The 19,571-nt window shown below is 44.4% G+C and overlaps 1 protein-coding gene across 1 annotated transcript in view; it reads left to right on the top strand.

Moving 5' to 3' along the window:
* SP2353 (EGF like, fibronectin type III and laminin G domains protein pikachurin) overlaps positions 1-19,571 on the top strand; it is a 127,702-nt gene that overhangs the window by 32,534 nt on the left and 75,597 nt on the right. The window contains exon 2 of the mRNA XM_084575702.1: positions 2,155-2,271. Coding sequence (XP_084431828.1) covers positions 2,155-2,271 — 117 coding nt within the window. The remainder of the gene's footprint in view (positions 1-2,154; positions 2,272-19,571) is intronic.

Genomic DNA, 19,571 nt, shown 5'->3' with positions numbered 1-19,571 from the left:
GACAACCGCCAATTCATTTTTCGCTGTAATAACACTTGGTGAGGCACTAAGTTTTATGAAGAATTTTATTTGCTTCGCGCATTTTTCAAAAGATTTCAAATTGCGTCAATGTGCGGGAGATTTACTTTGTACTCCTTCGATCTTAATGTTTCTTGCTCGCTTACGCAGCCCGTGAACCCACATCTGCCGCTCCGCCTTCATATTATTTAGATGTCTAAATAATAAATAAGTAAATAAACCTAATTCCGGAGAAGAGTTCGTTATTATAAACAAGATCATTTTTTTCTTTTCCTTCGGGTCGCCTTAAGCTACTTAGTAAAAGGTTTACTTTAGTGACACGTAGTCTTTTCAATCGCGTCAGTGCTCAGACATTCCGGACATCCGTTCATTTTCTTTCTATCAACGATTGTTTATGGACGTAGATTTTACCGAATATCATGAGATTACATCACAGTAAATATATCCTCAGGACCTCCCCCAGGACGTTTCTAGGTTTCTGCTGTTTGTTGTGAAAAACTTACCCTATTGTTTTTCTACAGAAGTCCTATCTATTTGGTGCGATGGCAGCACAAGCCTTGAAAGCAACATATTGCTGCAAGTTGGAACGGTAGACATTCCGAACTACATCTTTGGCAAAGTATCTTACAAAAAATTAGAAGAATAATCAAGCTTCGCTCTAAGAGTACACGCGATAGATGGTTTATATGCAGACCTTTTCGGTGGATACCTGAACCACTTCATAAGAAAATGGACATCAAATTAATGGCAGGCATCCATGCCGACAACTCCAAAGAATTATCCAGCCACGTTCCAAAAACTTGCGACAACCCCCCGATAATACACGAGCCAAAAGGCGTTTCGACTTAACAGCCTGCATGCCCTCTCGCGTAATATTTGACATATTCTTGGAAACTGATGGAAGTCCATGCAAGAGGAACTTGCTTAATTTTGGCTACTATGCAGAGCACTCCAGGCGCAAATATTTTCTGTGCGTACGCAAAAAATATTCGTGCGGTTCAGCGCGCGCACGCCGGTACCAGAAGACAGATCGCTAAGGAACTACAAGGATGGTGAAGCTCTCTAGCGACCTATTCGATGAGCGGTGCGCGGTAATCAGAGTGGTGGCAGAGAAGAGCTCAGCGCTCAATATTTTTCTTTGCTTGCCTCAGATCAAGCCATTCTGTGTGTCGAACCATGTTAAGAATGTCAAATCGGTGAAATGAAAGAAGGAATAGATAATACAGAAACACGATGTGCATTTCGTTCCTCTTTCCTTCCGTCCCTCTTACCTGTAAGCGCTTTCACTATTTTCATGCGAAAAACCAAGTATCCCAAACGCTTTAATTGGGACATCAAGATGGCGTCACTGCTAGTCACCGGCCAACAATGAACTTCGAAAAAACGTTTCTGAGATGTTTAATTATGAAAAACCTGTGCGGTGATCAAAGTACTCCTAGTTCGCCCTCTTTTCATCATAAGAGTCAGACAATAGTATTTATATTGTTTAACGTACATGCTGCAGACTGACAGTTATCTAGAATAGGTAGAAACATATGCGAAGGCATGAGTTTCATCCGAGCCTTTCTATATTTACATTTCCTCGCTTATCGCTTAAGGTATAATGCCATGAGGGACTTGTGTTTTCCAAAAAATGCATATGTTGTCGCGCATGAAATTTCATGACATCAAATATGCCTTTGGTGAAGAGCACTGTTAACGGCCTCCATCCTTTTACTGATTTCCTGCTTTCATTAGCACACTGCACAACAAAGCGCAAATGCAATGGGCGCCGTTATGTATAGAAGATGATGTAGGTTAGGTCATGTTCGGGATAGTGTCTGGAGAGTTAAAGTGCACCATGACTGCTTAGCGTTCCAGCAGCCTATGCCACTATGTTGAGCATTACTTTCCAGATGCCATTGCAGTGTCCGAGCCTTTCTGCTGCGCTTTATTGGGCGGAGGGCAGGAGAAGGCCCTCTCTACATTCCATGCCGCACAAAACAATACAATCGCGGGTGATCCCTCGGAATGGTTGTAGTGCCCTGCTATTTATTGAAAACGCAGACCAACGCAGCTTTCTGCGAGTATAATTGTTTTACGCCATAAACTATTGCATGACACTAACGTCTATAATTGACTGAATTCCCTATGCAGGTGAATGCCGAGTGGACGGTCCCTGCCAACAGATGTGCTTCGACCTGCACGACGGGACGTTCGAGTGCGGCTGCACGGCTGGATACCGGCTATCTTCCAACGGATATGGCTGCCAACGTAAGCTCCACGCCACGAGGCTCTTTCGTTCCTATGCGCATTGATGCTGTATGCGACATTTTAAGGCGGAGCACCAAACCGGTCCGTGACAGATAATGTTCCTTGATTGTCGATATTTAATAACTGAAAACTGGGGGTTAGCTGGCTCTCATTTCATTATGGTACTTACTCGGTACTGTTGTGAGAGGCTCCCCATTATGCGACTGATCAAAACAAGGGGCGCAAAGCGCAGCATCAGGACCATTCTTCTTTATTTTAAAGGTCTCAGTTCTATTATAATCAAGTATAGTGTAGCGATACTGATGCTTATATAGCATAAATGAATTACACTGCTTCTCCCCATGATTTCAAAGACACCGCTTGGCGTTTGTATTTACCGCTCACTTGGACAGTAATGAGAACCACTCAAGTTTTGGTATAAGTAAACTGTCTAAATCACAGTCACATCTAAACTTCATCGTACACATAGTAGCAGGAGGATACTTTATGCAATATTATCAGTGTAAGGTTGAAACAAATGCAGAAGTTGAGGACGAAGAACCCAGCCTCGACAGAATCCGATGGCACCAGTGAAATGTCTCTCACGAACAGAGGAAATGCGCGATATTACGCTCTTAGACGCATACGCTGCAACAGATTTTAGTGGCTGCTTCCACAAATTTTTCCCGTCGCTGCAGTGAGCAGCTCTAAGCTAATTGAAGGATACATGGCAGTGGAGCAAGCCGGCTATACTACTTCTAGATGTGCCGCTATAACTTGCACTCGAATACACCATGAAAAGTTTAGAGCCTTAATGGCCCAAGTTGGTGTCTTCGGCGACAGACATTTGTCATTTAAGAAATCTAAATTACCTGTCTGTCTGATTGCGTGTACATAGCAGAGACTAATTAGTTGTTGTTCTCGGATCTCGACCAAAAGCAATATATAGAGAGCATCATTTGCTGCATAAACTGAGATGCAAAGACAGGATCTCTCTTAATTTCTCATCACTCGTGATATTAAAAAAAAGTGATGAATTTAAACGGCACTAGCTTAGGTCAATAAAAGCAGCAAATTCGGAAGTAATTAGGACGTTCTGGCACTGTCGGAGCCGTCAACTAAGGTAGGCTTGTATGTGCTATACCTAAAGTGGGCGTCAAGCATTAATTTCATTTTACATGGTGAAATATGAAATGTGCAACTTTTCGCGTGTGTTAGAAGTGCAGCAATGAAAGACGACAACAGCAGTCAACTTAAGCAGATGTTTTCGCCAGTCCGATAGTCATTAATTTTACCTGCACTCAACCCGCTAAGCGTATTGTCTCTGGCTTGATCCCGACAGCTACGGCCGAGCTTTGGTTCGCGTGAAAACCAAGGTATCTTCTTACTGTGCTATATAATTGCACGTTAGATAACCACAGGTGTCGCGGTCAGACATTGTTAAAGTCCAGTTAATAAATATATGCTGGACCCTTTTCTCTCATATAAAATTAATGAATTTACTTCACCTGTTCGGCGGTATTATGCGATTATAGCTCCCTAAAAGTTATACGGATGCTGATTTCACTGAATGTAACAAAACGAGGCCTCAATGCAAGTGGCAGTGACAAAAACTTGTGCAACATTGGTATACGCGTAAGTATCCGTTTTACCCCTCCGGAGTGCCGCAGTCGTTACGGAAGTCGACTACTGTTCCCAAGGGTGCGGGATCGAATCCAGGCCTCAGCGGCCGCTTTTCGATGGAGGCGAAAAGCATGGCGCCCGTGTGCTGTGCGATATCAGTGCACGTTAAAGAACTTCAGGTAGTAGAAATTTCCGGAGTCCTCCACTACGACGTTTTTCACAGCCTGAGTCGCTTTGGGACGTTAAACCCCACAAACCAACCAAAGTATCCGTTCGCATCCAAGTCATCTCGCAGTGAAGCTTAGCAGCATATTATGAAGCCATTCTTTCGGAAAAATGGGGACGAGTGTTGCTCTTGCTCAGTTTCAAGAGATTTAGAACGCTGCAGGTAAATATCAAGCCAACGTGCACATAGCTCCCAATCAAGCCACATTAGCTTCATATTGTTATCAACGACAGTATCGTTGTGAATTGCACTAGATAAACCATAAAGCGAAGCGTGCTGCTTCGTGCGCTCGTTTAAACACAGGTGTCTGCTAGGCATCAAGTTCGATTGCAAAAAGTCATACCTCGCTTAGAGATTTTTTTTTCTTTTTTTTTCGAACCTACGCCCTCGACAAAACACGTTCACGTTTCTGTAAATCTGTTTTCAAACAGAGTCCAACGAGAGAGAAAAGGTGTGCGAAAACTATCCAGTTCTCCCTTCAAGCTAAACACTGCCGCAAAAGCTGGTACAGGGATCTGTCGTGCATGCTATCGTCCTACTCTGGACTTCGGTGGTTCTGCAACAGCTGGCGTCACAGTTCCTATCCAGCGAGACGCAAGTAAAATTTTGCTCGGTTTTGACGCCTCTGTGAGTACCGTAGCTGTAATACAAAGAGCTAATTGCCAGGTAGCAAGTTAGGGTGAAGCTCCATGGTCCGCGGAATTGCTGCCGTGCGAAATAAGAGCCATCCACACAAGTACTACAGTCGGCTATGGCTAGAAGTAATAATGGCTACAGTTTTTTCCTCTGATAATGGGTAGTGGGAACGCCACATGACTTCCACAATTCTGGCTTGAATGGGTATCGTCGTATACAATATTATATTTACAAATGCTAGAATCTAAGCTGAGTTAGAAATTCAGTACCCGATTATGTTGAATTCCAATCTGTTTACAATAAAAAAAAAAAAAAGATTATATTTGCGCACCGTGAGTGTTCCATGGTACATAATTCACAGGGAACGTTTTTTTTTTTTCGGCATTATAGTTAGCCGCTATTTTGATTACTTTTCTCGCGTGCTAGTCTTCCTGATTCAGTAAGAGCTGGCAGTGCATCTACGCAATCTCAACACGACTATGCCCATTAGCGAACGTGAAAGTCATCACGGGAGAAAATGAAGGTAGCGATTGACTAAACCATTCTCCCAAAGAATGGACAAATAAATGAACAAGAAAACACACGCAGCCTAACTCCAGCGTTCCAGCTATTCGGAATCACTCTCCCAGCGCCTCCTGCGGCAGTGCCGTGTCAGCGAAAGGATTAGCAGCAAGAGGTTGTCGACCTGCTTCTTGTCCAAAAAGAGAGGAAAGAAGATACCGACGAGTCGCTTTCTAACGAGGAGCCTCATCAGCGTGCTGAGCGCGTCGGCTGCTTTCGCTCTGTAGATCCTTTTTCAACCACCGCACGTCTGTAGCGTGCCCGAACTGGCATTAGCTTTCAGCAACACCAGCAGCGAATGTTGTTTTAAAACTATATGATGGTGGCAGTGGAATCCACGGCGCCGCTTTTCAGCGCCCGGAAGTAGAGGCAGCCTCAAAACCGGAGACCTCCCGTATTATCCCAAATTTTATCTTGGATGATCGCTTGGCAACGGATGATATTGTGATAAAGACTATGTTATTTGACATCTGATTATGAAAGGAGCAGCTCAGTTATTATGTATAACTACCACAATAAAAACAGTAACGGCAAGCAGGTCAGCTGTTTCAGTGAGCCCACTTTAAACCGGTACCAGTAATTAGTTGCTACCTAGAGCGTTGTGAACAACCTGAAGTGTGGAGATGTGCATCAATGCCCATAAGGTGTGCCATTCTGCGTTTAGGAGTAACATTTCGGTGCCGTAACTGTCTGCCGAACAATAAAGTTTATGTTCTAAATACAGTGACTCAGCAGTATAAGCAGAAAGATATTTGTGGGAACATTCCCTTGGTTTTATTGGATCCAAATACCAGGACACTTCTTCATTCTAGGCCTATTTTCCCATTTTTAAATCTCGCGGTCTGAAAAAGTGCGGTCTGCAGGCGAGTGAATGTGGTATATTACCGGTAGCTCTTTGTGTGCTGTGTCGCCATCCCCTAGTTTTTCTCCTCCTCTCCGCTGGAGGCGAGAGAGTGTGGTATATTACCGGTACCTCTTTGTGCTGTGTCGACATCCCCTCCTTTTTCTCCTCCTCTCCGCGGGTCTGGCGCGTCGGTTCGTCGTCCGGGCAACGGCGGCTGTCTCCGTCGCCTCAAGCCATGGGCTTACGCTGCGGGAGTTTGCGAGGCAGCATTACTCGGCTTTCGAGACAGTTCCGTGTTTCGATCGCTTGCCTGTCACAACAAGCATCCCTCTCTGCTCAGCTGACGGTGATTCGGGAGTAAAAAAGGGAAATAAGAACTGCTTTATTCCACTTGTCTGCTGAAAAGCCCACAACCACAGAGAATGTGAGATGAACCGTGTCGGGAACAGTGACTAAAGTGAAGAGCAGTGGTGCGTTGTTTGCACTGCTATATCTAACCGCTTGTGGAAAAACTGCAAAACTGCTGATACAGGCGCGGTGTGCTGTGAAATTGTATTAACCACGCATTCAGATTATATCATCTGTTTTTTTGTTTCTATGTCACGAGTAGTTCTGGTATTTGGCTAAAATGCAGGCGTTGGCTTTTTACGCCCCGAAGCTTTCCTTTATAGCCGCATCCCCACCGCACCATCCCTAACTAGCGAGACGCCAACTATACCTTCCATTCGCCTCTCTATCTCATCTTTCCCTCATATTTTATCATCCAGAACCTCTATTCACAGCTCGCCAATCTAAATCGACGATCTACATGGTGTTCATCGAATAGATGCGCATACAATTGTGTAACGTGAATGTAACAACGAAATCGAAGGTGCAATGGAGAAAACTGCGACCCTCACGAAGGACCGGCCGCCTTCCATCCTCCACCGTTGCTCTACTTCACAAATGTTGTATCTCATGGCTTGAATTTTAAAGCATCACCAATGAACTAGACGCACAAGTGCGAAATGTGTGTTTAAGAATTTGTTGGAGAAAACTGATGATCAGAAGTCCCGTCAGCTCAGGAATATAATAGAAATTCATCATATGTTGCGAGGCACGGGAAGTGGTAAGGGAATACGTTTACTGGGAGGACCGGTAGTAACCGTAGCACAATCAACGTCATAATCCGAAAATGCGCCAAACGCGCACTAGCCCTCCCTTTTCCACGTCAACAGAGAAGCTGGAGAAAATGGGAATTCATAATACATGGCAAGAGCTCACTGAAGCAGTCAGAATCTCTTAACTGGAAAGGCTAAGTCAGACGGAGACAGGCAGAACCATCCTAGACTGGGTCGGACTCCAATCAGACAGAGGCCCACAGACGAAAACATCTATCCTACCTAACGTAAGGAAACATATACTGGTACCAGCATTACCTCGAAACATACACCCAGACTACAACAAAGAACGCAGAGAACACAGACCTATCGCTAAAAAAATGAAACGCAAAGCAGTCGAGGAATTTTCTTATGTAGACGCATTATGCGGACGACACGGAGCAGCTGTCTCGGCAGTAGTAAATGGAGAAGGTGCACCTAAAATTGGGGTCTCAACACGAACCCGTGACATTAGCACAGCTGAAGAGATCGCAATAGCGCTCGCATGCGCTGGCACATAAGCCAAAACGATAATTAGCGACAGCAAAACGACTGTTTAGAATTTTGCAAAAGGACGGATCTCAGAGGAGGCCAAAAAGATTATTCTCACAAATCTCATTGCTAGAACCATATTCATCAGATGGATACTAGCACACGAGTCTGTCCCTGGCAATGAAGCTGCGCACCTGCTGGCCCGAGATGGCAACACTCGACCAAACCGTCTTGGCATGCTTGGAGAAGCCCATCAGCCTACGAAAGATAGAAAATACTCCAGATGACCTGACCGCTGGAAAATCGCCTGGTACTGACGGATAGGCAGCAGCTTTTATAAAGATTTTAAGGGCGAAGTTGCGCAGGCACTGAATCGAGTTTTGAGCGAGGCATATGATAAAGAAGAAACGCCGCCGTGATTTAGAAGGACGCGTGTGTGGTTGATACCAAAGAGCGATGACCCCGTCAAATTGCTCTCAGTGAAGGCATACCGGCCTATAACACTTGCCAATGTGGATTCAAAAATCTTCATGAAGGTCCTAGGGAAACTGTTTCCGAACGTAATTAAAAAATAATTGTTGGGCCACATCAAACATGTGGAAAAAAAGGGCGAAACATATATGCAAACATTCACGTAGCTAGAAGCATTTTGGAATGCTGTGACATGTTTGAAGATAACTTTGCAATGTTGCAACTAGACCTGGGGAAAGCTTTTGACCTGGTTAGTCATCTAATTTTATTTTTTAATTCTTGATCATGTAAATGTAGGTTCAGCCATATTAGAAGGAGTTCAAATGGCTTATGCAAACTGTTTCACTAGTATTATTGTAAATGAGGAAGTCACGGAAAGCTTACAGATAAGGTCGTCCGTAAGACAAGGATGTCAGCTTTCTCCTCTGTGGTTCGGCATATATATAGAACCATTGTGCTTAAAGGTGATTAGAAATGAAAGGATCCGAGGATTTAGACTTATGGAAAGCGAAGAAAAGATATTGCCATATGCTGACGACATAGCCGTTTTCTATCAAGATCAAGACAGCGTTTCGGAAGCAATCGAAGATGCTATTCGATTTTGTAGGCAAACGGCCAGCGAAGTCAACTGGGAGAAATGTTTGGGGCTGTGGCATGGGGTTTGGTGCAACGCACCATCCTTTTTCGAAAATGTTCATTGGTATGTGACACCTGCGAGGTACCTTGAAGTGCCGCTGGAACACTACAAGGATACGAAATATTACTGGAATGCTGAACGCAAATGTGTCCGGTCAAAAACAACAAAGTGGGGTGGTCTTGATTTATCAATGTTTGCGCGTTCAACTGTGTGCAATTTGTTCATTGTTGCGAAAGTCTGGTATGTGTTGCAAGCATTGGCCTTTTCAAGAGTTGGCGTTCAGAAATTTCACAGATTGCTGGCGGTTTGCGTCTGGGCTTCGGTTTGGGAGAGAACAAGTCGTACAAATTTGTTTCCCTCCGTAAACATTGGAGGACTTGGTCTGGCCCATTTGTTTTTACAACTAATAGTATCTATGTTTGTGTTCTTACGGAACCAAACCAACCCATTTCTGCATACGGTTTTTCAAGTTAGACTGAGCCAAGACTTACCCGAATTTTTGATGTCCTCTAGCAACCTAAACACAGATGACTGAGCGCTTGTTTTGCACGAAGTTGTGGCTTCCATTCACATTTTAAAAATGAGATTCTCAATGCAATACCTAAGCGCTGTAACCCAAACGCAAGTGTATAAGAACCTGCTTGATGTAATGATGCCAGTGCCGTTGTATCGAGCTTTACACTGTGAAGGAGAAGGTAAGGATGTCCTAAAAGGAGTTAAAAAGAGGCCAGTACTGTCGTCAGCAAAATTTTTTTTTCTTCCTTTTACATCGTGGTACATTACCTGTTAAACCGTGGTTGAGAGAGAAATGTGTCTTTGTTCCGTGGTCGGTGGACTTCTTGATTTGCCATAAACCGGAAACCATAGACCATATTTTTCTTGACTGCTGGGATGCAGTCTTTCTGTGGGATATCTTGCAGAGGACTTCAAAAAAGGACTTGCCAATTACGCCGTATGGTATAAGGTTCCTGCTGGTCTATAATCAAGGGGGTGTGCCATATACCTTATTCATGTTGCTTCGCCTCCACAGTGTATGGAAAATGAGAATGGCTTTAAAACACGCGGACGTGGATGCTCGCTCTACAAGAGTTGAAAGTATTGAAAGTATCAACAACCTGACCGCCATATATAATACCCAAAGTGAGAAACCTGAATGGATGCCAGTTTTGAGTGAACTGACTAACCTAAAGCGTTTCTGAAACTCTGTGAACCCTTACTTTTGCTAGAGTTCTTTGTTGTATTATACTTTGACTTTGCGCCACTGTAAATGTTATTGTTAACAGGAAATAAAGAAAACAAATTTGAGGCGTGTTACAGCGGTACAGCGCTCGGCTGGGGATGCAAGGGATGGAGATTTGATTCCCGTATGGGGACTAATTTTTTTTAATGAGTAGGAGTCGCACTCCTTTTAAGTGTTGCTAGGCAACTCCGGCAGAGCTTGGCGAGGGAGCTGAGCAACTGGCCTTGGCTGTGACGTCACTGAATACGCGAAGCTCGGCTGCGACACTCGTAGTGAAGCTCTTCGCTTCAATAAAATCAGTGGGAAGTGCAGGGCGAAGGCCTCGCCAGCAAGTTTTGTAATTTTGCCAATATCCAACAGCAGAAGTATACAGCAGCTCTTACCGGTACTCCCTCAAAAGCCATTGGATAGGTTAGAGCTTCAATTGATAACAAAGCATTGAGCTCCGAAAGAAAAAAGTATAAGTGTAACATTGAGAGGCAATTACACAGCCTAATGAGTAGGGAGGAAACGCGATTCAACCACATTCTAGAAGAAACAAAGGCAGAGTAACCACGGGTACAGCATTTATTGCAACGGAAAGATACCTGATGGTCACGGGGGGAAAGGAATTTATTCTAAAAAAAAAAAGAAGAAAACAAGGCAGGATGCGGGAAAACGACAGGTGCGTAGATGAGAACTGCACAAGAATTCTAAATGCGTAAATGAGACTAGGAAATTTGCAGGTATGGGATTGACCCAGCTGGCACAGGCCGAATTTTTTTTGTCCTTGTTCCACAGAGTACTGCAGCATTTTAAAGCGCACTTCCTCTCGTTGACGCAGCATACGAAGGTAGACTACCATGGAGGTTGCGAACTGTAAATAGCCGTTTATGCGCAGCGATCGCGTTTTTTTTTTCTTCTGGGAGTACTCTCCACAAGCAATAAATGCCCACCTTTTGCTTTCTTACCTTTTTTATTCTGCACATGAGACTAGAATTTTGGACCGGACTCCGTGGTTTGAGATGTAACCGGATCGACGAGCTTCGTGCTGAAGGCTGCTTAGGCAAAACGTGTTTTCGGCCACCAGTAGTTCGTCTCTGGCTATCGTTTGCTGTTCCTTAACGGGAGTGTAAGTCTGACTATAACGAACGCTTGGACGAGTTGGGCATTTCATGAGTGAAGGCATCACACAAACAAAAAAAAAACGGGGACGTAGGTCCCCTTTTATTATTTTTTTTGCTTGCACTGCCTGCACTCCAACTAAAAGCAATCCGAATTGTTATTTCCTTAATTCAGAGAGAAGTCGACGTGCAAAACGGTTGAGCGCTGTAGCTCTTTATTGTTTCTGCCTGAGAGTCAACAAACATAACTTCATTACATGCTATGACCTGGCCCGAAAGGCTAAACAGATCTTTCACACGCACCGAAAGCATCGAAATAGAGTTTATTCGCATTCAGCCGCTAATGTAACCGGATGTAGTCGTTAATACCTGTTCAAAATTTTAAAGAAATGGAGAAACGGTGCTGTGCCCTCCAGCGGTGGCTGGCTCTTTGGATAGGGCTCTCGACGGCTGAGCCTGAAGAGATGGGTTCGATCACGGACGATATTACCGCTCTTCGATGAATACGAAGCTGAAGGCACTTGTGTAGTATGCGATGCCAGTGCACGTTAACGAACCCCAGGTACTCGTTAAATTTCCGAAGCACTTCATACGGCGTACCTCATAGCCGATGCCACTTTTGGACGCTAAACTCCATATACCGCATGAAAACTGAGTTGTTATGCTCCAGCTAGCCTTTCTTTGCTGCTGTTTTTTTCCTTTGGCATGTGCAATAATTTACCTACATGCAGGATTTAAAAAATGTATCATGCTTGACATGAAGGCGTCACGGTTTGATTGGCGCTAGATTTTCCAGCGGTGAAAAGAAACGACCCTATATGTGGCGGTGTTATAAATAAAGCGCAACAAAACTTGTTTATTGTTAGCTTGTCGATTTCGATTAGCACACCGCGATTATTTGTTGGTGTTACTGACACACACCACGCAAGCGACAGCACAGCCTAATTGGTGAGGATCGAAATGGCTGGCAGGAACGAAGAAAAGCTCATTAGAAGTAGAATTATATGCGAGTCGTACGTAAGAGCAATGCTTGCATTTGTTCACAAACGTTTTCTCGGCAGCATTGAGCGCGGCTGCGTGCGGAGCACCAACACAGTTAACGTGAACTTTAAACTAAATTGCATTATTACCGAGTCAATTTTAACTCTACGACAATGCAAATATACTTGCTCCAACACAACCATGCGGTGAAAATATTTTTGCAAATATTCTGTAGCACGCGAAAGCTAGCTAAGCGTGTCTACCGGGCAGGCGCGGCTGCGGCGGTGCCACGACCCCACAGTCCCCAAGGAAGCGCCCGCGCGGCGGCGCGCCGATCGACAGAAAATGGCCGTGCCCCGGAGCGGCTAAAAACTCTGGTTTATAAAGCAGTTTTGATTAAAGGGACATGGGAGAGGTATTTGTCTCGCTCAGGATACAGTTCACCCTGTAGCGGCAATTTTAGCAGTGGTAATGACGTCCTTATCAAAATGCGATTATCATAGCGTCGTGTTGTGGTAGCTGGGGACTTGCTATGACATGCTGGCGAGTACCATGTGGCTGACAGCTACGTTGACTATAACAGTCTCCTGACGGAAATTTGCGACTTCGTTATTAATTTCTATCTGAATTTTCGTTACACTGTGCCTAAATTACCCATTCTGTTCTTGAGCATTTCCCGCCCGCCGTATGTGGTGCTAGAATAGCTAAGCCCCCGGTGACAGAATCAGGCATGCCTTTACGCCAGGAATGGCATTTAAAGAACGCATCGCACCTGTCTGCGGAAATGAAAACTCGCGGGGAATGGCGCTGTGGCATCTGTGGCGGCCGCGGTGCCACAAGAAAGCTCTACGCGACGCCGCTTCGAATTGAAACCCGAAATTTGCGATAAGAAAGAATGGCGCCGATCAGCGAGGTAAACGGAAACGGCATTCTCCGAGGAAGTCTTGCGTGTGTTGCTCGGAATGTCGTCGCCTTCACCCCAGCCAATCTTCATTCTTGTTTTCAATCCGGCATACTCCCTTTTTTTGTGTGTGTCCGTCCGAGATCACTGGCGCGTGCATTTGACAACTCCGCTTTCGAGAGAAAAGAAGTCGCCTTTGACGCGAAGGCTGCCGGAAAATCGATGGCAATTGCACGGTCGCCATGTACGTTTGTATGTGACGCCGAAGGCAAGCGGCGAGGTGAATATACAACACAGACTGCGCGCATTTTGCCCGCGGGCACAAACAACGGCACCGGAGACTTGCTTAAAAACATACAATACCCCAGGCGAGTGGAAAATCGAACATCGGTATACGAGAGCCATTTTTTATTGCTTTGTGGAAAAAGGAACGGGAGAACTGTGGGTTGGTTTTATACTTTGTACCGCTTTGTATGCTTGCTAGAGAGAGTGGACGGAGAAAGAGAAAAAAAAACGTCGTTTTCAGCAGGTCCATTTTGCAGACGGTAGAATTTAACGGACTCAATAAAATGTCTTATCTCGGCCAGGTACATTCTGCTGCAGACTTAAAACCTAGTTTGAAACTTACAAGGTGGCCGGTGAAGATGCCTTAAATGTAGCTCTTGTGGTTTCTCATCCCTCTTATTAAAGTGTAATAGCTAATAAGTAACTAGCTTAGTTAAGCAGGTACCCTTGGAATAAACCGAATGCTTGAGTGCTTATCATGTACAGACCACTGAGATTTTCACGGTTGTGAGAAGTCCGCTTCTTTGTGCATTCTTCATCACCTTCGTCCTAGGCGACATATGCGTCCTGCGCCAGACCACTGTTTCGGGTGACCGATAACCTCTGCTGAGCGATGACTACAGCTTTTCATTCATACCAGTTTTGAAACGCCGGCTAAAAAAGTGACTAGTTTTAGTATGTAGTTCTTGAGCACTTATGAATGGCTGCACCATCTAGAAGCAGCCAATAAAAGCTATATGCAACTCTCATTATTGCCTTCTAAAAATTGCTTTTCTTTTTCTTTTCTCTCCTAATTATCTATACGGATGTCACGTCTAATAAATTTTGCGACTACATCTCTTCAAAGGGTTTTATTGCCAGGTGGTCATGTGTTTAGAAAAAATCTGGATGTTTGAAACTTGGAGACAGTAAAAACTTGGGTACACATCGCGGGCGCCAGCATTATCCGTAAACGCCAGAATTTTGCCCAATCAGAAATGGAATTTTTTGACATTTTTCCGTGGGAAGTTTCTTAACAGGTAATAGGAAAGGTAATAGGGTAACAGGTAATAGGGACAACGCCGAATAACGGCGTTGTCATGAGCTTCGCACCCTTGACATGCCATTTCAAGGGACCCCGGAGCCCTGGCAGCTTGCTACGAAGTCAATATATGCGAGGCTTCACCTTCATCGTCAGAAAGATGTCCAGGAGACATCGCATTAACAGCTACCGCCGCAGAATTTGTCCTTCGCAGTCTCTGGCACCACAATTACTCTGCTTGGAGTCAGGAGAGATTCAACGATTACGAATATAAGTTTCATTGACGAACGTACTGATGACGATACCTATTCACTTGACTGGCTGGTCAAGTGGGCGCTTGACTGGAATTGCGCGAAATCATGATTGCGCGAAATTGCGCGAAATGATGAGTGTGGGTATGCTTTCTTTGCTTCAATACATTTTGCCAATTTATAGCAGCTATCATTATGTGGCATGGAAAAGGCTTGCCCCCTGTGCATTGATAGACTTCGTCGCGTAAAGAATGCTCAACAGGCTTGTGATTCATAGTAGCCTGTATTACCGGCCTCTCTAAAACGAAGTGAATCTTGTACTCAAACAAACTTGAGGGGCTCTAGCGAAGCCTTTCTCCTTGCTTTTCTGTTTCGAGTGTCAACGTTGGCGCAATCTTACCTTGTCTGTGCTCTTAGAAGAAGGCAGCAGAGCAGGTAACAACACCAGGACATCAACACTGGATGCAAAACTTCGCACCGGACTAGGTAGTCTAAGTGTATTCAGGGAATTGTTTATCAGGTTCCCTTGCATTGTGGAAAGACATATATTGACAGACAGGAAGATGTATCAATGACAGGATTAGAGTGCATGCTATGGCAATACCGGACAAGTCTGGCACTAATATCACCGTGCACTGCAAAGACTGCGTTGATTGTAGAGACCACAAATGTACAGCTGACCTTCACAATCTTAAGGTTATGAAAAGGATGAAGGATACGTTAGTAAGGGAAATTTATGATGCATATGCAATCTGTGAGTAGGGAGACCAATGTGTCAGTATGCCATCAGTGGTTTTGTTGAAGAAGGAATTATAATTTTATGCGCAGACCGGCAGGACGTTAAAGACAAGGAAGAAGTTGGCTGCAGACGTAAAGTGAAGGGAGAAAATGTGCATGTTTTTGCCAATATAGTTGTCAGCGCAGCGTTGTCCTTGTGTTTGTGTGTGCTTCTTATGTTTTGTGTTGTTACCTGCTCTGCTGCCTTCTTCCAAGGCATGTGTTATCAACTAGCTGAACGTTCAACTCTATTATTGTTACCTTGTCTGAGTAAGATTTGCTGCTGCTTAAATAAGCAACCGGCAGAATCATCCCGATAAAGTAGTGTTGCTGCAATTTCGGTTTAACGCAATAATATGAAGGTCCAGTAAAAAAAAAAATACAGAATTTAAATTTTTGAAAATGTACAAGAGCCAGTGCTGCACCGGACATCTGTGCCGAAAAAAGGCTCCATAACCACAGCGCAGCGTTGCAGTTCGAAGGAAACCGTATATCGCCATTAAAAGCGTCATAGTAGAGCTGGGATACAAATATGCAAATAATAAGCACCACAGCACCATCTTTATGATGCAAGAGATAAAAAAAGAAAGATAATTTTTAGAAAGCTAATCGACCTTTTTCTACCGTTTGCCTAGCGCTGCTCGTTGGAGGGAGTTCTAAAATGTCTCACGCTGAGCTGTACTCGCCATTTCTAAATATCTCAAAAAAAAAACAGCAAAGAAAAAGTCACGTATAGCTTTTGAGGTTAAAGCCTTCGTATGCTTCGTGTCCTCTTTATTTAACAACAAATTTCACGACAGAGCCATTTCCGAAAGCGGGGACCACTGCAGGCTCGAACCGTATGCGTCACGGAATGGAAAAAAGTAGCCCGATATCGATAAAAGAAGGCATCACAAACAGCTTCTAAATTCCCGGTCCCCAATCTAAAGGCGCTCCTGACCGATCCCGAAGCTCTTCCCTCAATCCCTCGCCGCTTCCCTACACCGAAATCTCCCTTCCTTGTGCCTGCGCCTCCTACGTGCAACAACGCCAGCCCCAGATGACGAGGCGTGCGGCGAATAGCCTCCGCTGGAAAGGAGGATTGTCCGCGCTGCCGGGGAAGGCGAGAAGGAGAAGGGAAGCCATAGAAGCTGCGTCCCCTACAAGCCCTGCAGATATACGCGTGCCTTCCCCAACGAACTGAGCGGCGCTGACGTTATCCTGCACCCACTTTGCTACGAACGCCCTGCTGCGGCAGCAGCAGCAGGAGCAAGAACAAACAATGCGAGGTGTGCAACTCGCTGAAGTAGCCAGCCTTGCAGCCCCTGGTTCTCCCCCCTCCGGCTTTGTGTTTCGACTGGCGGACAACGGGAGCGACCGGACGGAGCTGTACGTGGTTCCCGGAAAGCGCCGAATTATACCGCATCTCGCCAGTTGCGTACAGAGACCCGCGAACCTGTTCGCACTGGAAAGCCCGATATATAACGTATTTTTCAGATCGCTGAAAGACGCCACTGGTCATTTGCGCTCTCAAAATTTAATGACATTTTAAATAGCATTGCAATTTCACATGCAGTATTTCTAAATATGTACAAAGAACTAGAATTCAGGCCGCGAAAGGCGCGCAGAAACATCATTGATCGCTGGAGCAGAACCAGATCGGCAAAAGACGGAAATATTCCACCGTCCGTGCTACTAAGCAAATAAGTATTCGAACGATTTTTAAATCTGCTGTCGATATCTTCTATGCTCCTGAAAATATGTGCAAGCGTTGACCTTGTAGGATGTGTATAAAGGATGTGGAAATTTCCAACCTTTTTTAGACAGTATTAACGCATGCGTTAACAAACCTATAGATTTTTACTTGGCTGAAAAAAAAAATAGGACATATACGCATGAAGTCGAAAACGTTTCTATTTAATATTGCATCAACATCAAGGGGCCGAAAGCCTTTTTAAGCCCGAAGTGCAACAAGTTTGCACCGACAAGAGTCCGTTAACGATTTTATAAAATTTTTCACAATGGCATACCCAGTAAAACTTCCTAGCGCCAATTACGACGTCTTTGATGCTTTGCACGCTTACTCACAAGTGCGATTTTTATTATTTTTTTCTTTCCCTATCGCGGTAAGTTTGGTATATCACATAAAATAAAATATCTTATAAGTATCATCTCCGTGCACGAATTCGCAAAACTGGGATATTCTTGGATGTCTGCAGTGTAAATACTCTATCGTCTTGACAGGGCAGTACCTTTGTGTATCCTGTTTAAAATTTTCCTACAGCTCTCAAATCCTACTGTCATAAGGACGCTAATTATGTGCGTATTATTATTCTACTTATACGGAGAAATGCGCGTTTGTTTCTCCATCATCACCTTTCTCTGCACTGCACGGAATTTGTTAGCCGAGGCATTTGCGGAATAGGACTCCCCGCAAGCGGCGCAAAGAGATCTGCGCTGGCTACACGGACGGTATGTGCCCAGCGTTCAGGGGTTTGACCGGTTGTTTGCATTGCCTCTCTGCTGCCCCGTGGTATTTGATGCTCTGCGGGTCTCAAAGCCCGTTTGTCTGCGGTATTTGTACCATATATTCTCCGGCGCTTCCTCATCAGAAGGCTGGACTAGCCGCTCTAGGCAAATCTTACGACTACATTGCTTGCACAGATCGTTTGTTTACGTCAGGAGAGGAAATATTTTCTTCCGCAGAGTGACGCAAACTGAGGTGATGTGGAGGTCGCAAAAATAAATCGTGTTGTCTGTGCTGCATTAGCATTGTTTAAATATGGCCACACTTCATTTGAAGGAAATAAAGCGTTCTTAAAAATAGTTCAATTATTCAAACTCTTTTCTTAGCTTTGGCATAAGTCTGAATTTCATTTATACTGCCAAATAAAAAAAGGCTGTAAGGTACTCTAAAGCAGATCATTCCATGTGGCTTAGCAAAAACATTAAAGTCAGTGCACGTAGCGACATGTTTTGTTTTTAACACGTGTCCGCTCTGGTAAACGCCTATTGGCACGCTGCCAGCTCACCGCACAAAATCGAGACACATGTCGGCACACTGTGTGTAAAAATAATTAGGCATGTTTAGTGACGGTTACACCATATATAAAAAGACCCTTGCATGCCAATATGTTCTGGCGTTTCCTCAGTTCAAGCCTAGTCCTCTCCTATGTTCTCTTCAACTGCTTCTGCCGTTTAGCCAATCCCATGCCCAAATGCATAGATTATAATATAGCAGTGCGCTGAAGTCTGCTTAAGAGGGAAAATGGCAAAAAGCACTTTACCGCATTGTTTAATTGTTTACATTAACTGCATCGTCATTGCTATCGGTACTATTATTACTATAAGTACCTGCAACGACATTGTCACCCCTACGATCATTGTTACGTCGCATATGAAAAATTAAGATATATGTTGCCGACGAGCCCGGCGTGGAATAGTGATTTGCGCGATCGGCTGGGAATCGGAGGGATTTTAGATTTTATTCCCGGTGGAGGCACATTTTTCTCTTACAGCCACACGTTTTCCTCTGTCTCCATGAAGGACTAACGTGATTCGTCGCTTACCTTGGCCCGAGGTGACCTAGTGAAGCTTTCGCTTCGAAACATGAACCTCAGCGCGTACGTCATGTAACCTGCGTTCGAAGCTCTACTCTTCGCTTGTATCGGCCATGCTGACACTTACTCTGAGGTCATCATCCCTATGTTGTTTAGTTTAAAAGGAATTTTTGTTTACCGCGTTAGCAGTGTTTTACCCGAGCTACACACCGTGGAAAATAACTCCAGTGTTCCAAATTCCGTGCAACAGCTGAAAGAAAAAGCGACGGCAAACTCAAATTCAAAAAGGCTTGCAAAAGCTCTTGTCGTGAAAGTGAAAACTAAAACCAATACTGCACCTCCAGATTTATGTCATCACACTGTATGATCATTGGTATGTATTCTATTGTTTCTCCATGATGAGGCGATCTTACGATAACAATACTGAAGTATGAATGGCTCACCGCACGCTGAGTATTCACGCGGATTTATAGCTTTCCTGTAATGGCTGACACTATCGGCCACACTTCTCAAGCGACATCTCAGTTAGAATTAATATGCAGATGATCAAACACGTTTTAATTATACCTGGTCTTTTATTCTCTGTATTTCTGT

The sequence above is a fragment of the Amblyomma maculatum genome, chromosome 8 (genome assembly GCF_055883805.1).
Source record: "Amblyomma maculatum isolate TAMU_Amacu chromosome 8, ASM5588380v1, whole genome shotgun sequence".
NCBI classification, from domain to species: Eukaryota; Metazoa; Arthropoda; class Arachnida; order Ixodida; family Ixodidae; genus Amblyomma; species Amblyomma maculatum.
Note: the sequence above shows the minus strand (reverse complement) of the source record. Positions and strands in the feature narration are given on the sequence as shown.